Consider the following 23745-nt stretch of genomic DNA (forward strand, 5'->3'; position numbering starts at 1 on the left):
CACGTATGTGTATATTTCGATGATTACGGAAGAGTTTTAAAGAACGACGATATTGTAAAAGAAGGAAAAAAGAAAATGAGAAAAAAAAATGATTATTTATGAATGTATACGTATATAAAATGCTATGTATATTATGTGCATGCATACTCACGTATATTCATTCTCGCGTAAATGAACGTGCCCTATGTATATATATATAACTATGCTGACAAAAAAAAAAAAGAGATAATTAAACGTGTTATTACACGTGATCGTCTACCCAATGTACAATTAACACAATACGAGTATATCTACAAACTATACTTGTTTCGCGTTAATAAACGTATCAGTCCAAAATGATGACCGTCTTTTTATTTTTCTATACAATACATACATACATATATATATATATACCTACCCTCTTTATTCCCGTTAAGTTAATTTAAGAAATTAAAATGCAATATCCGAGCCGACAATTATCCGAAAATGGATGGTTTTTTAAATCAAAAATATAACATAAAAAACAGAGAAATAATTAATTTATTGCGTTAATGGGCAATGGTCCAATTATACGAATAACGCACAAACGAATTAATGTCTGTCTTTTTACTTTCACTTTCTTTTTTCTTTTTATTTTTTTTTTTTTTTTTTTTAAATAAATTTTTGACTCTCAGAGCATCGTTTTCATTAATCACCGACTCGTATATGAAGTAACGTTTTTATTCATAACAATAAGTACGTCTTTCTGTTTATAACTTTAATTTTTATTATTTTTTCTTTCACTTTATTTTCACTCACAAAAGTTATTAAATATTTAATCTCAAAAAAAAAACTTTTATACGGGCATACACAGTTATCGTATGTTACAATAGCAAAAAAAAGAAAAAGAAAAAAAAAAAAAAGAAGAACACTTCCGATCTTTCTAATTCAATTTGAAAATTATTCGTTAATTGTCAAAACCAAATAATATATTAAGTACTCCATGCCCTTTAAAAAAAAAAAAAAAGCAAAAAAAAACAATTGGATTAATACGACCTATATATGTATATATATATATATATATATATATATATATATGAATCGAAATGTGAAATAATTATTTATTACAACAGAATATCGATAAAAATGTTTGTATAATGTTCATAAGGGCAAGTCCAAATTGATTAAAAAAAGATAGGAAGTTTACATAATCTCTATTAATTACAATTATTTTCTTATTACATATTATAATCAGTTGTTTATTTTTTTTTTCTTTTCTTTTATTTATTTATTTTTTCTTTCTTTCTTTCTTTCTTTCTTTCTTTTTGTTCACTTTAAAAATAATTACAAATGTATACAAGATGGTAACATTGTGCACTGTCATATGTGTTAATATTATGATACATTAAATTTCTATTTAAACATAATTCATATTAATTAATTGAACTCGCTGATAAACCAAACGCGTTTTTATTATGTATTTTTTGAAAGGATTATTAAAAGAATGTTGTAAGAGTACGTATCCTTTTTTTTTTCTTTTCTTTATTTATTTATTTATTTTTCTTTTTTTTTCTTTTTTTCCCCTTTAGATGTTCATTTTCTTTTATAGTTTGTACTGATATATAAATGTCTATTGCAAAGATTTACGATATCTCTCTTGGCTTTAGGTAACTTTCGAACATTATTTTATTATATATAAACTTTTATCGAAATCGAAATCATCGGCATGTAAAAATCGTTCGAACTGTTCTATCTATAATTTTCTTTTACAAAAATAATTTAACTTTTTTTTTGTTTTTGTTTTTTTTTTTTTGTTTTTTTTTTTTTTTTTTTTTTTTTTTTTATATTAATTTAAAACATGTTTCTTTTTTTGTTTTCTTTTTCTTTTTCCAGAAAACATAGACAGAGTGATTAGATGGAATAAATAGATAGATAGAGATAGAGAGATTGTTTCATCTTATTATAATATTATGATTTATTAGGCTTTTTTTTTTTTTTTTTTTTTTTTTAGATGTGTGATAATGAACTGTGTTGCATTTTTAAAAGTCATTAATTACAAAGTAAAGAACTAGAATCATAGAAAGAGAAGAAAAATGAATTAAGAGAATTGACTTGACTAAGTGTCACGAATCTGTGCTACATTCTTTTTTCTTTTCTTTTTCTTTTTTTTTCTTCTTTATATGAACACACGTAGTAAGAGAGATCTAAATTCTTATGTACTATGCTAATTGGAACGTTCTTCATTTTATTTCTATATACACCAATTCAAAAAAAAAAAAAAAAAAAAATAAGAAAAAAAAATGAAAATGAAAAAGATCATAATAAAAAATAACATTCGAAATTTTCTTATTGCAGTACTGTGTGTCACGGGAACAGACCTTCTTTGACGTATAAAAAAATGATTATTTATATATATATATATATATTTATAATATACTTGACAATTATTTTCATTAATGACCAATCGTTCTCTCATTGTGTATTCCTAATGCAATAGACTAATATATATATGTATATATATATATATATATATATGATATTTGTGGAAGGTTTCTTTCTTTTTCTTCTAATTCTTTCCTTCTAATAGATTGTTAGTCTTTTTTTTTCTTTTTTTTTTTTTTTTATTATAAAAAGGCACGAGTCAAGTCTGAATTATCTATCACACCTTCTACCGTTGATATATCGTTAGATCGTAAAGATGTTTTACGAAATGAGGATGATTAAATTTTATATAATTTTTTTTTTCTTTTTTTTTTTTTTTGTAACTTTACATACTCATGCAGGTTTACCATGAACACGAAATCTATATAAGCACGTGTATTCCAGTTCTCCGTGATTGCTATGAATTCTTAACTCTACGTACTCGTATGGTTTTACTATCTGTGTATTCTGTGAAAAAAAAAACAAAAAAAAAAAAAAAAAAGAAAAAAAAAAAGAATAAAAAAAAGAAGAGAGAAAAAGAAATGAATGTACGTAATACATGAAAAATCTCAGATATTTTTGTTTTGTTTTGTTTTCAAATCTCAACTTACCTGTACAGAGAAATATTGCAAGTTCTCGTCGGAGTCTGTGAATTCATAATCACCAAACATAACTGGCTCAGGATCATTTTGATCGATTAAACCCTATGAGATATGATCGTATGAGCGAATAAATATATGTTATATAAAAAATATGTTATATGAAAGAGAAAGAGTGAGAGAGAGAGAGGTAAACATAAAATAAATGCGTTACCCAAACATTGAATTTACGCGGTGCACTTTCCATTTTCTCACTTGGTAATATAGTTTTAGCTACATGCTCAATGGTAAAGCCAGTTACATAAATAAAGTTTCGTAATTTTATCAACAAATATCCTGGAAAACCTTGAAAAGGCCAACAAGCACCAGGTTGTATAGGATTTCTTTGTATCACTGTTCGAGGATTATTATTTTCAGAATAAATTGTAAGACCTAAAAGCTTTAAAACCCTTGACTTTACACCATACGTTTGAGTACACCGTGTACTGATAATTTCTCCTCCTAAAAATAATATATATATATATATATTTGATTATTATAAAGATCGATATAATGGAAATATTATTTTATTTTACAATAATTAACTTCACCTGCCGTCTCTAAAGCATAATCTACACGTCCAGTTTTATCAGCATCGTATATCTTTAATCTATCATTTATTATTTTGAGAATTCTCTCATCTAATGCACCATCTTCCTTAATGATATAATTAGCACCAGTTGAAACATCTATAATCATGTTGTACAAATTGTGTTAACAATGACACACATGCACACACACACACACACACACACACACACACACACACACACACACACACATATATATATATATATATATATACAAAAGGAATAATGTTTATTAACAAACCTCCATTCATAGACAATTTCTTTAATTTTTCAATGATCAATGATAAATCCTTTTTAGAGACAGTACTCCCAAAATATTCTCCTAAGATATTATCAATCTCTTTGTGTAAAGTTTCAGGTACAAGAAACTGTTTATTTGTATCACAGCAAACTTTTAACTGCGAATAAAGTTCACGCAAAGTTTGAAGTTCCACAACTACATTACTGGTATCGGTTTTAAGATTATTTAATCTATCTTCTATATCCATTATTTTCCCCTAAAAAAATAAAAAATAAAAAAATAAAAAAATAAAATAAAATAAAATAAAAATAAAAAAAAAATAAAAATTTTAGTTACACGATACATATATTTAACGACATTATCGTTCACTTACATTAACTTTCTGCCAAACATCAATTTCATTTTCCTTTGGATTTTGCAACATCTGACTAATGTTTATTAGGTACTCCTAAACATATAGATATATACATGTATATATATATATATATATATATATATATATATACACATATACACAAGTTGAAATAATTTAACATTCATTTTCATAAATGATTAAAAGCAAAAATATATTTACAGTTTGATAAGAATCTTTCTCTTCCAGTTCAGTAATCCTGTTGTTTAATCTATTGATTATTACTTTTAAATTATAGTCCCTAGTCGAATACTCATCATTTTGTGCACTCTTTTCCTTTAGCCTTTGTACATTTTCTAATATTGTATTTATTTCATTGTCACTTGCCGTTTGAACTTCGAGAATAGAAAGGAATGATTGAACATACGGCATAGTCCAATAACCTGCAATAATGTTTATGATAACGATAAAATTTCCTAAAAACAAATAATTTAATATTTGACGATTATTACTTCATTCTCTAGTTACAGTATTGGTATCAAAGGTAAGAAGAAAATAAATTTGATATATACAATTTGATATCTTTGCATATTAATTTTGTATGAGATACAGCAATTATTTAAAAAGAGGAAGGAAAAAAAAAGAAAAAGAAATCAATAAAATAAAAACTGATGCATAATCCAATACGGTAACTGAGAGAAGGATAGACGAAGGAACTCACCAATCTGATGATTGATCGCTTGCATTCCCCAAGTTGTTGAGGCTAATTGTAAGAAATTCCGCCTTATCACCAGTTGAATTATCCTCCTTCTATCCTTCTCCCATCACATATGTAATTTTTCTCTTTTTACAAATTTTAAAAGAACACTTATAAGTGACACCATGACGTTATCTCACTCTATACAAAACTCATTTATTTATTGTGACCACTGTTATATTACATGGAAAAAATAATTTATGAACGTATGAACGTGCTTACATAGAGACTTCATAAAAGAATCATGTAAGAAATAAGACTATTTACAATATGATTAACTGAAAGTCAATATTATTACTTTTGCTTAATTAATACAAAAATAATAAGATAATTATAAAGATATAATAATCATTATTTTTGCATCAGCATAAAAATAAATCTTTAAAATTGATCAAACAATTAAAGATGAAAAATCAAATAAAAGCAACATTTATAGATATTAATAGATCTCAATTAACAAAATTGAGGATAGCAAGAAAATGCATATATATATATATATATATATATATATATATATATATATATATATAAAATATATTAATAAATTAAGTGTTCTATTTTATAGACGCACATATCGATAATAATTTTTTTTTTTTTAAATACATAAATTTGTAACAAACACGATTAAATAAATTCAAGAATAAAGAAATAAAGTAATCGATGGAAAGATTATTCAAAGTATACTTTAGAAGTATATAAGCAACAAATAACACATAGAATATTATGCAAAAAAAAAAAAAATAATAAAAAGAAAACAGAAAACAACAAAAAATAAAAAATATAGAATATACATTATACTTTTAAAAGTAGAAATATAATATAGATATAAGATAAATATAAAATAATATTTCAAACATTCAGAAAATGTTAATAAATAAATATTGTTGGGCAAACACATGGCTTACAAGCAAGCAAATATTAAAAAAGAAAAAACAACTGGTAAGTTACATAAAGAAATAAGTAACAATAGATTTAAACTTGTGTACGTAACTAATATTACTAACAAACCATTTTTAGGCACAACCGCAACGTCGGAACGGTTTATACAATCATCATCACAAAAAGCGTCTGCTTAAAGCTTTTCAAAATGACAATCGTAAAACCATTAATTTATTGTCCAAAAAAAAAAAAAAAAAAAAAAATAAATAAATAAATAAATGAATAAATAAATTTGTCCAAACAATAATTTTACAAAGAATTTTCGTACCACATGTAATTATACTCATTGCAATTTTAAATTGATATAAAAAATGCAAAGATATATTGTGGCAAATCTCAAGCTATCAAATATTTTTTTGTTAAATTTAAAATGTTATACATCGACGGTAGTGCCCAAGAGGCCCTAGTTTTTTTTTTCTTTTTCTTTTTTTTTTATGTGAATGATGTAACTTTCAGTTAATCACCAAATCAAATCCCAAATAGTGCTAGGTACTTGTGACAAAGACACGTTCAAATTAGATACATGTTCCACGAAATAATATGTAACGAATGTAAAATATTTTGAAAAGAACTCATATATAGATAATATTAGCTTGGCAATTTCATCAAAAATATAATAAATCGTCTCGGTGACACCATAGTGAATATTTTGTAGATAGTCCAGGCAGATAAAGGAATGCTTTAACATGAAGTAAGCACCTGCAACAAAACGAAGAGGCAGGCCAGTCTAGGTTTACCTGTCTTTCTGGTGTTCATCCATGAAAGACGCTAATGAAAAAACTATTAGTTTTGGATAATCGAAAGAATATTAATGTTTTACGTAATATTAAAATTTTAAATGAAGGTCTTCGAAAACAAAACGTAATTATAATTAATAATAATAAAAAAAAAAAAAAGGACTCACCAACCAAAAGAAGTAATGGAATTATGGAAATCCATACAACTTTGGATCCAAATATGCGTTTCCTTATACCTGAAAATCTGCTCAATGTCCAACAATCAAACCAAAGTAGTTTGATTAAAACTAAGTAAATAGACCGCGCAATAAACCACCATGGCCTGCTCCAATATGATTCTAAATATAAATCGAAGATACTGTTGATTTAATCTATTCCATTTCATATATATATATATATATATATATATATAATATATTTAATTAATTGAGGAATAACGATACCATTATAACGAATACGTTCATGATGAGTATAATATTCTCTTTTTCTTGACGTTCTAAGTTTGAGAAATTCAAGCGATTTAAGAAACCAAGCTACGATAATTGTATTAAATCTTAAAAATTGTTGCGTGACCTTCCATCTTTGAGTATTTTCTATTGAGGTTGAAGGCATTATTTCATTTAACTCCGTATCAGAATCATATTTATGAGTATCATCATAATCTATAGATGTCTTTCCCCATAATGGGTACCTAATTAAAATAATATTTCTTAAATATAAATATCAGTTAAATAATTAAAATAAATATAACATATAATTTTATATATATTTAAAATCAATTACAAACCTTTGTCGGACATTTAAAGAATCTACAGGTTTTGTATAAATTATTTCTCTATGCATTGTGTATTGTTCGATATGTGTTTTTTTGAACATTGTCGATCTCGTTGCAAAATTAGAAACACTGGTGTGTGATGAAGCAGATAAATCACCTATAGGCTGTGTTACATTAAAAAAAAAAAAAAAAAAAAAAAAAAAAAAGAAGAAAATAACGATACATTAGATATATTTTCTAGATTTGATATTAAACGATATTATAGATTGATATTTAGACAACATTATATCATCAAACTTACTATGAGGTTTTGGTCGACTGTATCTTTAAGACCAGAAGAATCTAAAGTGTCACCTAATCCACTTTCAGATGTAGTTAATGATGATTGCCTCAAACTTTCCTGATTGGTTGATATTGTATTACCTATATTATTACTGCCATCTGAATGTATTGAACGTCTGGACATATTAGGCATTGCAAGTATACCTGGTGCTATCTCATAACGACATTGTGACTTTTGCGAATACGTATAATCTGTTTTTGGAAATTTGCTGAAATAACAAGAAAAATAAATATCATTCTTTGAAAGAATATGGATGAAATTGTTAAATTAAGAAAGTTTACAAATACAAATTTGTTTCTTTTCTCAAATCTTAGAGGACAATTTCAATTTAACGATATTATTAACTTCTCTTTTTTCTTTTGTTTTCCCCTTTTTCTGATGATATATATTCTTAATATGAGAAAATATTTGTATACAAACATGTTTATTATCCTTCTTAATTATAGACGTAAACAAACATACATAAGATCAAAACAAAAATGTAACTTTAAAACTTGACTTACTTCCACCATTCCCCGGCTTGTTTGTATATTTCATAGGCAGATCCTGGTCTACTTGGTAAATCTTCTCTTTCTCCTTCCTCCGAAGAATAATCACTGGTGAGTACTCTATGTGGTGTTAAACTTTTACGTACTTGTTCGGGCACATTATAATTTGTTTCTTCTTTGGTGTCATCTTGTCCATTAACAAATATTTGTCGTTTAGCTCTCTGGCGTTCAGATCGTCTTTCTACCTTTTTAGATGCCACAGACACAGAACTATCAGATTGTTTACTTTGACTTTCAGATACAATAATTTCTGATACAGGTTCTTGTACATTTTCAATTATTGCCTGCATATTTTGATCGCGCGTTTTGCTGGCACTACTTGGCCTAAAATTGTAATAATAGGAAAAAAATAATACAATATCATTCGTCTAAATACAAGTTGTCCTATTTATCGATTGTTATAAAAAAAAAAATAAAATATATAAATATATATATATATGTATATATATATTTAAATCGTACATCGATCTACTACCAGATCTTCTAGAGCTTGTAGCCTCTGCAGGAGTATGCGATCTTTCTCTACTCTTACTTCTCAAGTCATAATGATGTTCCGCTTGTTCTGTATCCAATAAAACACGATTTGGAACCAATGGTGTATGGGAACGAGATCTGCTTCTACTCCGTAATTCATAATGATGCTGTTCACTTTCCATTTTCCTGCCAAGTTATGAGTAATAATCTATTTACATAAATGACAAATGATAATAATAATTTAATATTTTCTTTAAATAATAATTAAAATTAAATATACAGTTACAGTATACTTTACTGTACTGTACTGTACTGTACTGTACTGTACTGTACTAAAGGCACACTCAGAGTAGACCAAAAATCTTTGGCTTGAATTAACAGAAACATATGTCCAAGTATAGCTAAAAATAGTCCCCTCCACTAAGATGGGAAAACAGCCCTCTCACTGAATTCCTATTTCTAGTTCTGTCTCTCTCTCTCTCTCTCTCTCTCTTTCTCACTATCTCTCTATCTCTTTTCTTACTTATTATGATACAGAAATGAAATTTTCAGAAAATCTCTATAAATAAAAATTCATTTCAAGTGATACAACAAGTATAGACAATTAATTCATTAAAAATGTAATCAATTCAATATAAAAATCTGAAACTTTTAATTCAAAACTTTCTTTTACACATGGTATATGTAAAATGAAACAACAATTATTGTAAATATACATATATATATATATATATATATATATATATATATATATTTATGTATGATCATTGATGAAAATATTCTTTAAAATATTCTATTTGTCTTGAATTATCATTAGTTAAAAAAATATTACGACGACGAATATAAGAAAGAAATGTACAATATTGCATAACGTCACATTACGTTTATATATATTAGATTAAAATTTCGGAACTACTTTTCCTTCTTTTTTCTTTTTTTTTCTTTCATTCTACGATATGAATAAAAAAAGAAGAAAAAAAGAAAAAAAACCTTCGAATGAAGAAAAAAGAAAAAGAACTAATAAAACTCTCAATACATTATTTCCTGGGAACTTTCCGTTAGATGTGAGAAATTAACAGTATCTGTCCTATTACTATGATATTTCTTAAAAAAAAAAAAAAAAAGAGAAGAAAAAAATTCTAATCCACTTGATTCTTTTATTCCCGCATACTAAGGTATATACGTACGTATCGCATGCATGATCTTCGCATGATAAGCCGTATTATTAAAAAGTTTAATCCGTTAAAAACTGATTACCGATGATAGCAACTACAAACGCCATCTCGTAAATAAATATAACAATTATATATATATATATATTGGTTAGATCTTTTCTATGAAATTCTAATTATTTTCAAACGAATCTAATATCATATAAAAAATCTAATATAATATAATTACTTACAATCGAACATAACTTCTTCTTTATTAAAAAAGAAAAGAAATATATATATATATAAACACACACACACATATATATTTATATATAAAAAAGAAAAACTAAAATTCGCGGTTCATTTTACACAATTACTTCATTGATATCGAACGTACACGCACACACTGTTAATTATATATATTTATATACACATGCACACACGCACACACACACACATACACAAACATATATATATATATACAAATATATATAAATTAAAACTATTAGACTAGAGATTTCCTTTTCTCTGTTTTATTTATAAACGTTTGATACAGAATAATTACGCATGAAAAACTGACAAACTCTTTCTCTCTCACTCTCTCTCTTTCTCATGCATGTGTATGCGCGCGCATCGCATATTTTGTAAGAGTGGGTCTATAAAGAAGGATGGTGGGGGAAGGAAGAGATAAAACTGTCGCACAAGGAGTATGACGTAAATTTTGTATAAAAAATCCCCATATATGACTCATGTGTCCGTTAAATACGTAAATAATCGGCGTATTACATTAAATGTTATATGAAAGAAAACATAGAATATTCCAAGAGAAAATAAAGACAGTAATTGTAAATAATTGTTAAGGTTATATGTATGCATTAAACTCGTTCGTTATAATTAATATGCAGAGAGAGACTTCTTACTTTGCTCATATGAATAACAACTAATGTGATATGAACGAACAAATGACTATCTGTGATATATGTATATGAAATGTACATATATATATATATATATATATATATATATATATATGTATTATGCACGCAGTGATCGATCGTAGCGTTGTTAGCGGACAAATTTCAAACTACATCAAATTTTAATTTAACGTTTGTTTCTTTCACGTTTTATTAATCATATCGATAAAAACTTTTCTCTCAATCAATTATAATAATAATTATTATTATCTTTATTATTATCGACAATAATTATTGTTTGTCGATAGCGATAGTAATAGAAAATAATATATATTTTTGAAAATCATATATACGGTACACATATGATGAAATGTATGTATGCACGAAATAATCGATCGTGGCGCCGTTTACGGATAAATTCGAAACTAGGTCAAGTTTTAACCTAACGTTCATTTGAAATTTATGTTATTATACATTTTATTATTAATCGTATAGACAAAATTTGTTTCTATCAATGAAATTATAATAATTATTGATATTAGTTATTGTTTATGGTGAGACGGTAATAAAAAAAAAAAAAATTGATATATAGTTTTAGTCGATTCGCATGAATATATGGGAGAAACGATTGTTTCACGTTTTCACTAATCTATCGTGATTCATCGACTTCTTTTGTGACTTCGTAATTGGTTAGTAAATAAATCTCTTTTGTCATTGGCTATTAACCGGGGCCAGTTCTCTATTTCGTTTTGACGAAAATAAGCCTAAACCTGTATGTATGTATATACGATCACGTTAATCGATCTTTTAAAAGAGCTTTCCCCTTTCGCATTCGGCGTACGTATTACATATATAACATGTGTGTGAGTGGAAATTAACATGTTAAGATTAAAATTTCTATTGAATCGATATGTTACGATCGATCGCACATCGATGTTTTCCAAGTATCGTGAAATTAATCGTCATTTAATGTTAGTATGATTTGGAAATGATCGGGTTATCTTTGAATGTTAAATCTTTTAACTGGTATCATTATTTCAAGCTTTTCCTTCATTCTTATTGACTTTCTTCTCGTGTAATAGTAAGTAATATTAGTAGTAGTAGTTATAGTGGTGGTGCGTGGATATAATCCGTCGTGTGTTATCATAAACTTGAAAGTTTGGTTAAAAAAAGTCTTGTAGTATGCCACAATTTCATAGAATTGAAATCAATAGGACGGAATGGGAGGTACCAGAACGATATCAAATGCTTACTCCCGTAGGTTCGGGAGCTTATGGTCAAGTTTGGTAAGCGAACAAAAATGAAATAATCATATATGTATATGTGTGCATGTATATATATATATATATATATATATATGTGTGTTACAATGACTGAATAGATAAGTCATTATAGAATGATCATTAACATGAGTAATTACAAAATAATTTTTTCTTTTTTTCTTTTTCTCCCTTTTTTTCAAACTCTCTCTCTCTCTCTCTCTCTCTCTCTCTGATAAATAATTTTTTGTTCATATCGTTCAATATTAATGATAATATATCAATAATGTATGTATTAGAATGGATCAATCTTTACCTTGACATTCTTTGTATTTCATTAACTCCTTTTCTTTTTATAATTTCATTCCTACAAACGTGTTAAATGTTAGAATTTTTTTTCTCGCTTTGGTATTCAAAGTATTTTAGAAAGAACTAATAAACTAATAATTTTAGAACATCGCACGTATGTTCTATTTTAGTGGCAAGCTGAATATAATTAGATTATTTGACAATACTTATCCAAAACTTGGCCAAACATACAGAAGAAATCTATTTAAAACATTTGTATATTATGAACGTCTTGAAAAATTTTAATCTTAAATTAGATCTTAAATTTTCTTCCTTTATATTTACAGTTCTGCAGTAGATACAACGACTAATCAGAAAGTTGCTATAAAAAAATTAGCTAGGCCTTTTCAATCAGCTGTGCACGCAAAACGTACATATAGAGAATTACGAATGTTAAAACATATGAATCATGAAAATGTAAGTAAAAAAATTTATTTACATACTTAAGTATTTATGTTTTTTTTTTTTTTTTTTTTTAAATTAATATTATTCCATTTTACAGGTAATCGGTCTATTAGATGTGTTCCATCCGTCTTCATCGTTAGAAGATTTCCAACACGTGTAAGTTTTTTTTTTTTTCCATTGTTAATAATGTTTTACAATTTAAAAATGAAATCTGAATATTTAAATAAGAAAATATTCTTGCAGTTACCTAGTCACACATCTAATGGGAGCAGATCTCAATAACATTGTCAGAACACAAAAACTTTCCGACGATCATGTACAATTTCTTGTATATCAAATCCTTCGAGGCTTAAAGTATATACATTCTGCTGGTATTATTCATAGGGTAAGATTTTTATATTTAATTGAATGGATTATTTTTTTTTCTTTTTTCAAGATATATACATTATATAGTAATTATCCTTTATAGGATTTGAAACCATCAAACATAGCTGTAAACGAAGATTGTGAGTTAAAGATTTTAGATTTTGGTTTGGCTAGGCCTACAGAGAATGAAATGACAGGTTATGTTGCTACCCGATGGTACAGGGCTCCCGAAATTATGTTAAACTGGATGCATTATAATCAAACAGGTTGGTTTCAATAAACTTGTCATATCTTTCCCTATGAACATTATAAATAAATATAATTTTTATAATTTACAGTTGATATTTGGTCAGTTGGATGTATAATGGCAGAATTACTTACTGGAAGAACATTATTTCCAGGAACAGATCGTATCCCTTTCAAATTATTTTTCACTCTATCATACATAATATTTATTTTAAATAACATTTTGCTTTTTGTCAATATCAATATTTAATCACCTTGACTAACAAACATCAATATCCTTTATAAATATCCTTATTATTGTCTTTGTGTTGTCATTTACAATCTAATGTCGTTCATATATAATCTAGCTTCAATGTGCCTAATCTATAAGCTATGCTTTTTGCTAAGGATCTACGTAGCTTATTTGGACGCAATATAATAATAATAATAATAATAATATACTGCACTTGCTTCTATACCAGTGTATATTATTTTTTCTTCGATTCTTTCTCTCTCTCTCTCTCTCTCTCTCTCTCTCTCTTACACACACACACACACACACACATTCTTTTTCTATCTTCCTTTCTCATGTTTTTTTCTCATTTAACGTAGTACCGAAGATTCATACAAAGGAATCGTTGATTTATATATACATGTAAAAGAATTAATTATAGAAATTTTTATTAAACTGCTTAATCTAACATTATTATTATTCAAGTAAGTTTAATACAAATTTAGTGGAACCTTAGCAAGAGCAGATATTCATCAACTGAATTTAATAATGGAAATTCTGGGTACACCACGCGATGAGTTTATGCAAAAAATATCATCGGAATCGGTAAGTCGATTTCATCTTCCTTTACTAAAGGACTTTTGTATAAACTTCTCATTTTAAATATATGCCTTACTATCATTGTATAACACCCAAATTGTGACAATTTATATTTTATATAAACTCCCAAATCATGCTGTGAATATAAAAAAAGAAAAAAAAAAAAAAAAAGCAATTTTTCTGACAAAATTATAATGCCATTTGCATGCTTCTAACTAATTTTTTGTTAAGGAAACTTTTTTAGCATGTGTTTATAAGTAGAAATTAATTGAACGCGAAACTAATTTATTAATATATTTCCCAAGTAAATTATGCTTTCAAACTTACCTTAACGCTAAGCAGACATTGACCACTTAACACGAGTTCTTGTGCTCTGTGGTATGCCCACAGAAGAAACCTTGAACAAAATTACCAGTCAAGAGGTAAATTAAAGAATTCTTTGTAATCATTAATTTATCATAATATTTGGACGTATTATAAAATTTTATAGTATCTATAATACAAATGAATATATCAATATATGTATCATTTTTATTCATCATTTTTAAATGATATTTATTAGATTTTAATTTCAAATATGGACCAATGTAACAGATTTTAAGTAAGTAGTAATTGAAGTAAATTTTTTTTCCAGGCCAGGAACTATATACAAAGTTTACCACCATTGAAGAAGAAAAATTTTAAAGATGTATTTCGTGGGGCTAATCCCTTAGGTATTATATTTACCTAAATGGTATTTGTTTTAAAAAATTAACTTTATCAAAGCTAGCACTGATCTATGTCTGATTTAATACAGATGAAAGTTTTTAATCATAATAATTCATTTGTCTTCAGCAATAGATTTGCTTGAATTAATGTTGGAATTAGATGCTGAAAGGAGAATTACAGCGGAACAAGCATTAGCCCATCCATATCTTGCACAATATGCTGATCCAACAGATGAACCAGTATCATTACCGTATGATCAAAGTTTTGAAGATATGGAATTACCTGTTGAAAAGTGGAAAGGTAATATAATGCATTTCTAAGAATATCTTTTACGTGTTATAATATTTACTAATTTATCAAGAACATTATAATTTGTAGAGCTTGTTTATCATGAAGTGATCAATTTTGTACCTCAAACATTACCTGCGCTGTCATCGACAATTGAAGCAGCTACGTAGAATATGACTAATATAGGATAATACAATTTTAAGCACACTGTAAGATAATACTAATATCGAAAATTTAAATTATATGTAATTCTTTATATATGTATGTGTGTATATGTATATATATATATATATATATATATATATATATATATATATATATGTATGTATGTATATATGTATGTATATATATGTATATATATATATAAAAGAATATCCGTGTATATAATTCATAGATAATGCAAAGTATTAAAGATAAAATGTATATTTTTATTAAGTTAAGAGTTAAATGATGATAAAAACACTAATACTTTCTGGAATATTGCATTATAAAAGTTCATTCCTAATAGGTGCAATAATAATTTATCGAATATTATTTCAAATAAAAAGAAAGGTATATAATACTTGTGTAACTATTAATGCTTCAAATTTACGCGCGTACAAATCGACGAGATTACGAATGATTGCCAACATAAAGAAAGAAAAAACAAGATGCTGTATGATAACCTTGCCCAACAGTTGGTAATATAATTTAGATAAATCTAAACTAACCACGTTCAGTTTCTCTATTAAGACCGTCATTTTAATTAATAGAATGTATGAATAAATAAGTTTAAAAGTTAAATTTAATATAAAATGGCATTAAATATTATTAAAAAGGTATATAAAATTATTTCTAACTATAGATTATATTTATGTGTGTATGATATGTAATAACAAATTATAACCTAAATCTATCAATTATATAGTAAAAATATTTTAATAAAAATCAAATATTTTTAGGCAACAACATTTTGTAATGGCATTTTAGTCAAGAATGTATTGTCATGTAGACGTTACAGTTTGTATGATCCTGATTATTTGGAGGTTATATAGACAATTTTGTGATATTTGTTTTTTATAATATATAGTGGATTATATACATATATATATATATATATATATCATGTTGTAGATGTTAAAACCAAAAGTACCAATTTATTCTATATTAAATATACAGATTACAGGATATGTTTATCCTGTATTAGAACATTATCAAAGTTTCATTCATAAAGTCGCTACAGCTATGGACATTGATGTAGATAATAGGTAATATTCTGAATTAATTTCTATTTGAAAATACATATGTTTCTTTTTTCTTTTCATATTATTTGATTTCTCCATATCGTTTTCAGTTGGGCATTTCCTGCAAAAGTATTAAAAATTCAAAGATTTAAACCAAAAGGTACCGTTGTGAGCGCAGAATATAATCTTAATATTTATGAAAGGAATGTACAATTAGCAGATGTTACGTCAACGCAGTGTCCTTTACTAATTAGAATATTAGAAACTACTTTACCAGAAGGGGTAACATTAAATGTGGCCATTTTCAATCCTGATATAGAATTAAAACGTTATATACCTGATAAACAATTATTAGATATGAGAACAATGTTAGAGGATATGAAACAAAAAAAGTAAATTATAATACACAACGTTGAATTATTTCTGAAAGCATTGTAATTTATATTAGTAATGATATTAAATATGTATAAGTACAAGTATATTCTGTAAAAAGGTATTTATTATAAAACTTGATAAAAAAATTTACAAACAGACATGCATGTAAATACGTTTGCATATATAAACGATAATTTATCAAATATTTTCAATATCAAATTGAATATTATTTTTATAAAAGGCAGGATTATCAATGGAACATTACGTATAACTATAACAGACCAAAGTGAACAACTTTTATTTTAGAACCTTCCTCAGACTTTGAAGACTCCTTTGAAATTTCATTATCTGCATCTTCTGTAATTAATAAAGTAATTAGAGTAATTTTTTTTAATAACACTTGAGATCACATTGTGAGATAATAATATAGATAAATGTTTCATTTTCCATACTCGATAAAGGTTGAAAATCTTTTAAATAATCTTCATTTCCCAGGCACAATGGTAAACTTTCTGCTAATTCACGTTTCGGATCTGTTACATGCAATTGTGTAACTGTTGAACGTTTCTGTCTATGAGATTGATTCTGGAAATTTACATGATAAGCGAATTCTCAAGAATCTTCATATTATTAAAAGTAAATTTATTAAGTAAAATTATTAAAATCTTACTGTGCCAGGTACTAATATATGCGTAACCGTATCTGAAAATTTCACTTTCGGTTTCTCATTATTGGTCGACATTGGCGTATCCATGAACGTGGGACACATGGAATAGGATTTTGAATTGGAATTGGATGTATTTACAATGGGTAATGGAGGTATGTTAGATGATGTTTTGATCTCCTTACCAGTATTACTATTTATAGGAATTTGTGACCCTATTTTTATATGTCTACCTTCGAGTAATCTACTTTGCAAATTATAAGTAGAATGCGAATAATTCGTTGAACCAATTTTATTGCTATTTGTATGTTGCATAGTGACATTGATACTGTCGCAACTACCGTGATACGGTATATAAGCGAGATCAGAATTAATTCGACAAGTTTTAGAATTATTATGAAGACATGAATCTTGTTGTAAAATGTTAGACGCGGAATTTTGTCTTTGCAAAATACACGGTGCTATGTTCATTACCTTAGCAGACGAGATCTTTTGACTTGATTCGTCTATACTCGTTAATCCAAGAGTACTTTGAGAAAGTGAGAAATTTTTTCTTTGTAAATTTTGAAGATAATTTGTAAAAGAAGATGTTATAGAAGGCGGTGGTGGAATGTCATTATTACTATTGGATTGTTTTTTGTTAATTTTTTGATGATGATCCATATAAAGATTATCTTCAGCCCGAAAAGCTTTTACGTTGCTGTCATATGTTGTAGGACTTTCGGAATATTTAGTCGTAGTAAATAACGTGTTACTCTTAGTTTTGTGAAGCGTTGTTGTTAGCTTATTTGATTGTATAACGGTATTAGATGTATCTATTTGGGATACTACATTACTCGATGAATCATTTGTTCTAATGCTCGAGGAATAACAGAATGGTGTATTTTCACATTGTACATTTGACACTGAATTATTATCAGAATTATGTGAAACCGAAGTATTACAGGTCATTGTACTGAAGGACGTTGACATAATATTATTGTCAATGTTACTCAAGGATGGAATTAACGAGGAAGAAGGTACATTGTCCAAGACAAATTCGTAGGTCGAATTATTGAATGAAGTTGATATAAAATTATTTTCTTCGGGTATAGTTTTTACATTATCTTCGACAGATAGATCATTGGTATATTGCTTATCATTTGTTCCTGACTTATTAATCATTAATTGTAATATATCGTCACGATGTTTACGATCGAGTGACGATGATTTTTGTTTGCTAAGAGATATATTTCCAAAAGATGTGGTCATTAAATCTTCGGAAAATTTATTGTAAGGTTGAACTCTGTTAATCGAGTTTACCGTTGATAAAGATGTTAAATTTGTACGGGTCACGTATGTCGGTGTATTAAAAGATGTCGATGCAAAGAAAGTATTAGATACCGGTATATGAGAGGAATCGTTAAAATTAGTATTTGCCAAAGTATTATTACTGGGTGTATTGAAAGATGTGGAAATAATATTGTAGTCAGTTTTATTACTAATAGGATCATTGTTCAATGACGCTGGCAAAAGTGTTTTGTCATCGTAATAAGAAGGATAGAGAATTGGTAAGGGTGGAATATGGTTGTTGGAATTTTTTTTGTAATTGTATCTTTTGGGATACTTTATGCTTCTTTCATCTTCTTTCGTTGAATTTTCACTTTCGTCGCTATACGATTCTTCTCCTTTATCGCTCGTTAATTCAGAACATAAAGAACAAGATTCTCGGGAACACGTGGAATCTGTAATGGTTCTCGATTATATAAATGTAAGTAATAATAAATGCGCGCGCATACTTTGCACATAAGTTTTTCCACTTAATATTCTTCTCAATAAAATTCTTTTTATTCTTACGCGAGGAATTGCAACTATTCGATCTGCTTAAAATTTGCTCGGCCTTCTCCTTTGCCGCATTTGCCATTTCCATATCGTTTACGATCAATGCATAAAAATGAATATCCATAAAAAGATCATGATCATTTAGATCTATGGCAAGTCTGAATGCTTTCTCAAACATGCGATATCTAAGAAAAATTATACGTTTGTAATAAAAATTAATGTATTATTTAACAGCCCACATTATTATTTTGGTACCTTAGTAAATGATGAAAAAATCGTCTCGTCAAGTCTCTCACTTCGTCTCCATATTCGTCTTCGATTGCTTGACTTATTGGCCTAATTGGTACATGAAAACTACCCAATGCATTTTGTATGAAACCTGGATGGTTATCGTAGGCATATATATATATATATATATATTTTTTTTTTTTAAATCATAAACAGAGTTTTTAATTAATTAAGAGATAAAGTCAAATCAAAAGATAACATAACGTATGTGTCTTACTTTCGTGTTCGGACGTTAATGGTAACTTGAATAAATAATTTAAGATTTGATTGAGAGAATGCATACAAATACGTGGATGAGTGTCCCAATTTAAACGTAACAATAAAGACGTGGCCTGTTCGATTTGAGAAAGCATTAAATATCTTCTTACTAATATATCTCCTGAAAGATTATCTCCTTCGACTACTCTAATGACTCCTATCGGACCCCTATTATCGGACATCAAACTTTAAATACATCTTTTTCGCAGAGAGAGAGAGAGAGAGAGAGAGGGAGAGAGAAAGAAAGGAGAGCGAGAAAGAGAAAAGAAAAATTATATGAAATATTCTGCTTACTTACCGCTCAAAAAGTAATAAAAACAATGAATCTCCATAACTATAATAACTAATATGAGAATTTAATTGATTTCTTTTATTCCATTCCATACGTACTAATGCCGGTTGGCTCCTATTTCAAGAGAAAGATAAATTATTATTACACATATCTTATATTCTAAAGCACAAGTATCTTTTATAGAACATTTATAATACCTGAAATAAGATGACAAATCAAGAATATTTACTGGTGATGTTTCATCATTTAACAATTGATTTCTGATACAATGCAAGGCAATGTCAAAATGTTGAAATTGTCCTCTATCATTTCCAATAGAAAATATCATCCCGTCGTTATGCCAGGATGCAAGTGTTGGTATCTTGGAATATAAATATGTTAAAAAAATAAAATACATCGAATGATCACATTCTGATTTTTTTTTTTTTTTTTTTTTTTTTTTTGAAGTATCAAAGAACTTACAAAGGCAGCTTTTATATTAATAATTGTAGCTTTCGTTTCATCGTATAACATTACGGAACCGTCTATGCAGCATAATAATAATAATTCTTGATTAGGTGAAAATTTGACGCAACTAGTATGAGTTGGTAATGGTATTGAGATAATAGCAATTCTTTGCAGTTTGTCTTGTTGCGATACTTCATACGTACGCCATTCAATCGTAACTTCACCCTATATTGTAAACAATACATATTATTATATTCTTAACAATATAAATGATACACGGGTATGAAGTTCACAACATTCTAAATTATTACCTTTCTTGATACTTTTTGTTCTACAGAATGAATGACATTTTCATGATGTATATCAAATTTTATACATAAAGGATCAAACTCAGTGCGTACGTAACATATTAAGTCCAATTTTGTTCTAAAAATAAAATCATACTAAAACTTTGATGAAAAATAGAATAAACCAATTCTTCTTCTTCCTCTGAGATGAATAAATTAAAAAAAAAAAAAAAAAAAAAAAAAAAAAAGGAAAGAGAGAAAAGAAAAAAATAAAGTAAAGCGGGAACATGGTATTAGAAATAGTCAAACTGTCTAATCTAATAAAAGTAAATCTAAAAGTGTAGAGTATGGGAAAAACACTTAGAATGGATATTTTCTACTTACAAATAAATACCATCTCGACATACCCGGTAAGGCGATAAAGGTGTATATTTGCACGATCATGTTCCTTGACTACAGGACTCCATGGATATACTTCGTTCATCGTAGATTTCCACCAAATTAATATCTACAGAATCATGCACTTTTGCAATAAACATAAATTAGAAGCAACGTATGCATAAGCATAGATTCAACATTAAATATTAAAATCATTTTCCAATAATATTTAAATTTAATCTTTATGAAAATATTAATAGACAATACCAGATCACCAGGCTTGTTGATTTGAATCTTTTTATCCAGTCTACGTCCATTAGAGCCAAATAGATCACTAGTACTCAATTTGGGTTCCAATTTACTAATTTTATCAAAAGCATGTCTTCTTGGTTTCGTAAAATACACAGTTGTTATTTGATTATCATTATACGTACAAATCAGATGAGTCTTTGTGATTGACACTGTAAATGTTATAAATTTATTATTAATAATTTAAATTATACTATATCGATTCTTGTTGAAGATATATTGAAATTTTTTTACCATCCGATATATGATCACATAACTTTCCTACAAGATACTTATCGAAGGTACATTTAATTATATCAGCAGTTTCAACATTAATTTGTATGTAAATTAAAAGGCCATTGTTTAACATTATTTGCAGGACGCTGTGATCATACCATTGACAATATATAGTCGAATTATCTCTGAGTTGTTCCTAAATAAATAAAAGCAAACAATCTAATCGAAATATTTAAGGATACAATATAATAAGATATTAATTAATAAGTAATATACATACCTCCAAGTGTTTGATGGAGTCTTTTAATTTATTTCCTTTCTTATTCGTTGGAACATAAGTCATACCACGTTTTTGACTGTATGATCTTTTTCCTTCTTCGTAAATACCATCGATACGTTTATCGTGATATCTGTTAAAAAAAAAAAAAAAAAAGGAGAAAAGAAAAAAATACATATAGTTTACATAATATTAATTTCTAACAAAGAAATTAAAAGTGATTGATCTTATTTAAATGATGGATTTTCATTTACGAGACAAAAAAGAAAAAAAAAAAAAAGGCAAAAGGATAAAAGAAAAAATAAAGATTTATATTTTACCGAAATGCGCCATGATCCGTGTTCTTTATATTAATATTGTCATCGAACGTCCATAAATTCAATTCTCCTAATAATGTAAGCATTTTAAAATAACTATCGTAAGTACATCGATAGAGAGAACACGCGTTAAGCGTCTATAAACAATGAAGCGTGCCTGTCAAAAAGGGGTTATGGATTCTTATCGATCGGTAAGGTAGATACCTTTCAGTTTTACAAACAGTAGTTCTCAACTTCATCTATTTTCTAACTACATTGTTATAACATACAATTGGAGAAGTTGAGAATCGTTTATTTGGAAATAAATATAACTTTAAACAATTTCCAATTTAATTGTAATAAAATGGTACACATAGATAAATATATATGTATATGTACATATATATCCTTTCGATGATTATATTAAACTTTTGGTAAATATTACTTTTCTTGTTTGTTCGACATTGATGCCGTATAATCAATGTAGAAAAAAAAGTGATCATATTCATCCAACGCATTATCTAAATAAGGTGTTATTATATAGATCCCAGTAAACTCGTGTAGGAAGCTCAATGAAGAATTTAATTAACATTACAAATCTAACGTGATTAAATACGAAGAGAATTGCATAACAATTTTTTATTAATTTTTTTTTTTTTTTAATTCTCGTAATTCATTTTCGTAAGGGAAGATCACATGACGAGCGTATTTCGTGTCACGTGATACATTTTATTTAGACGTTAAAACTTTTCTTTTTCTTTTTTCTTTTTCTTTTTTCTTTTTTTTTTTTTTTTTTTTTTTTTAGAAAGTTATTCAAAGATTATAACATAAAAATTTCAAGCCGAGCTCAAATTAATCATCCAAGAATAAATTTATCATCTCGCTTTGTTCTTTATCGATTGATTGGTTATCACACGACAACATAATATAATCATCAATTTTTAATAGAAATCTATTTTAATATCCATCCATTAACCCCCATATGGAGGACAAGATTAAGTTTTCAAGTTATCAAGTATATATATATATATATATATACGGGCATCGACGAATTTATCCTATTAAATTGGCCCAAGGATTATCGAGTTCATAACCGAATCGAAACAAACAAGCATTTCCCGAAATACTTGCAGCATGGAACGAACGTTCATATCAATGAGTAAACTCGATATATATATATGTATATGTGAATGCATGTACGTGAGCGTATAAATGTTATTTATCGAAGTTACCATTTAGGTTAAAAAAAAAAAAAAAAAAAAGGGATTACGAGAAAGGGTCGGTAAAAAAGTTTGATTAGTAAAAGTTCTACATTTTCATGAATTCTCTGTAATTTGACATA

At 27.1% G+C, this 23745-nt stretch overlaps 4 protein-coding genes across 13 annotated transcripts; 2 read left to right on the plus strand and 2 right to left on the minus strand.

Annotated features, from left to right (window-relative positions):
• Positions 1 to 1220: 1220 nt before the first annotated feature.
• Positions 1221 to 12439, minus strand: LOC124432828. 6 transcript variants are annotated; one of them, XM_046982113.1, is made up of 14 exons: positions 12417 to 12439; positions 8762 to 8959; positions 8255 to 8623; positions 7710 to 7959; positions 7421 to 7572; positions 7077 to 7324; positions 6801 to 6971; positions 4423 to 4643; positions 4222 to 4296; positions 3849 to 4104; positions 3569 to 3706; positions 3193 to 3479; positions 2991 to 3083; positions 1221 to 2847 (listed from the first exon to the last, which is right to left on the minus strand). In XM_046982113.1, the coding sequence occupies exons 1-14, from the start codon at positions 12422 to 12424 to the stop codon at positions 2734 to 2736; spliced, it is 2580 nt and encodes an 859-aa protein (XP_046838069.1). In that variant the 5' UTR covers positions 12425 to 12439; the 3' UTR covers positions 1221 to 2733. The 6 variants fall into 6 exon arrangements, with proteins under 6 accessions (XP_046838069.1, XP_046838075.1, XP_046838074.1 ...); XM_046982119.1 differs by lacking the exon at positions 12417 to 12439 and adding an exon at positions 10848 to 10877; XM_046982118.1 differs by lacking the exon at positions 12417 to 12439 and adding an exon at positions 10493 to 10547.
• LOC124432829 (mitogen-activated protein kinase p38b-like) lies at positions 11587 to 16366 on the plus strand. 4 transcript variants are annotated; one of them, XM_046982122.1, is made up of 12 exons: positions 11587 to 11922; positions 12056 to 12127; positions 12736 to 12865; positions 12951 to 13009; positions 13097 to 13238; positions 13323 to 13485; positions 13558 to 13629; positions 14203 to 14282; positions 14911 to 14989; positions 15111 to 15284; positions 15363 to 16090; positions 16214 to 16366. In XM_046982122.1, the coding sequence occupies exons 2-11, from the start codon at positions 12087 to 12089 to the stop codon at positions 15440 to 15442; spliced, it is 1020 nt and encodes a 339-aa protein (XP_046838078.1). In that variant the 5' UTR covers positions 11587 to 11922; positions 12056 to 12086; the 3' UTR covers positions 15443 to 16090; positions 16214 to 16366. The 4 variants fall into 4 exon arrangements, with proteins under 4 accessions (XP_046838078.1, XP_046838077.1, XP_046838076.1 ...); XM_046982123.1 differs by having other exon boundaries at positions 11645 to 11678; XM_046982121.1 differs by lacking the exon at positions 14203 to 14282 and adding an exon at positions 14619 to 14698 and having other exon boundaries at positions 11588 to 12127.
• Positions 16104 to 16974, plus strand: LOC124432830 (39S ribosomal protein L48, mitochondrial). Its single transcript, XM_046982125.1, has 3 exons — positions 16104 to 16297; positions 16386 to 16519; positions 16606 to 16974. Exons 2-3 carry the CDS (start codon positions 16386 to 16388, stop codon positions 16889 to 16891), a joined length of 420 nt encoding a protein of 139 aa, XP_046838081.1. The 5' UTR covers positions 16104 to 16297; the 3' UTR covers positions 16892 to 16974.
• A 2-nt stretch (positions 16975 to 16976) lies between these two features.
• LOC124432827 (WD repeat-containing and planar cell polarity effector protein fritz) lies at positions 16977 to 22609 on the minus strand. 2 transcript variants are annotated; one of them, XM_046982111.1, is made up of 15 exons: positions 22428 to 22609; positions 22111 to 22240; positions 21849 to 22026; positions 21573 to 21766; positions 21335 to 21435; positions 20952 to 21066; positions 20656 to 20865; positions 20391 to 20554; positions 20200 to 20307; positions 19861 to 20069; positions 19611 to 19734; positions 19371 to 19540; positions 17541 to 19258; positions 17323 to 17455; positions 16977 to 17227 (listed from the first exon to the last, which is right to left on the minus strand). In XM_046982111.1, exons 1-15 carry the CDS (start codon positions 22508 to 22510, stop codon positions 17142 to 17144), a joined length of 3723 nt encoding a protein of 1240 aa, XP_046838067.1. In that variant the 5' UTR covers positions 22511 to 22609; the 3' UTR covers positions 16977 to 17141. The 2 variants fall into 2 exon arrangements, with proteins under 2 accessions (XP_046838067.1, XP_046838068.1); XM_046982112.1 differs by lacking the exons at positions 21849 to 22026; positions 22111 to 22240; positions 22428 to 22609 and having other exon boundaries at positions 21335 to 21450; positions 21573 to 21714.
• Between the last annotated feature and the right edge of the window lie 1136 nt (positions 22610 to 23745).

The sequence above is a fragment of the Vespa crabro genome, chromosome 1 (genome assembly GCF_910589235.1).
Source record: "Vespa crabro chromosome 1, iyVesCrab1.2, whole genome shotgun sequence".
In the NCBI taxonomy this organism is placed as follows: Eukaryota; Metazoa; Arthropoda; class Insecta; order Hymenoptera; family Vespidae; genus Vespa; species Vespa crabro.

Coding starts and splice junctions, on each gene's coding strand:
- LOC124432828 (XM_046982113.1), bottom strand. Junction 7,573..7,709: donor CAGTCGACCAAAACCTCATA/GTAAGTTTGATG, acceptor AATGTAACACAG/CCTATAGGTGATTTATCTGC. Junction 3,084..3,192: donor CGCGTAAATTCAATGTTTGG/GTAACGCATTTA, acceptor CATATCTCATAG/GGTTTAATCGATCAAAATGA.
- LOC124432827 (XM_046982111.1), bottom strand. CDS start 22,510: ATGCTTACATTATTAGGAGAATTGAATTTATGGACGTTCGATGACAAT. Junction 20,308..20,390: donor GATTTGTCATCTTATTTCAG/GTATTATAAATG, acceptor CTCTTGAAATAG/GAGCCAACCGGCATTAGTAC. Junction 20,070..20,199: donor TTTTTATTACTTTTTGAGCG/GTAAGTAAGCAG, acceptor GTCCGATAATAG/GGGTCCGATAGGAGTCATTA.
- LOC124432830 (XM_046982125.1), top strand. CDS start 16,386: ATGTTAAAACCAAAAGTACCAATTTATTCTATATTAAATATACAGATT. Junction 16,520..16,605: donor GACATTGATGTAGATAATAG/GTAATATTCTGA, acceptor TATCGTTTTCAG/TTGGGCATTTCCTGCAAAAG.
- LOC124432829 (XM_046982121.1), top strand. CDS start 12,024: ATGCCACAATTTCATAGAATTGAAATCAATAGGACGGAATGGGAGGTA. Junction 12,866..12,950: donor AACATATGAATCATGAAAAT/GTAAGTAAAAAA, acceptor TCCATTTTACAG/GTAATCGGTCTATTAGATGT. Junction 13,239..13,322: donor CTGCTGGTATTATTCATAGG/GTAAGATTTTTA, acceptor TATCCTTTATAG/GATTTGAAACCATCAAACAT.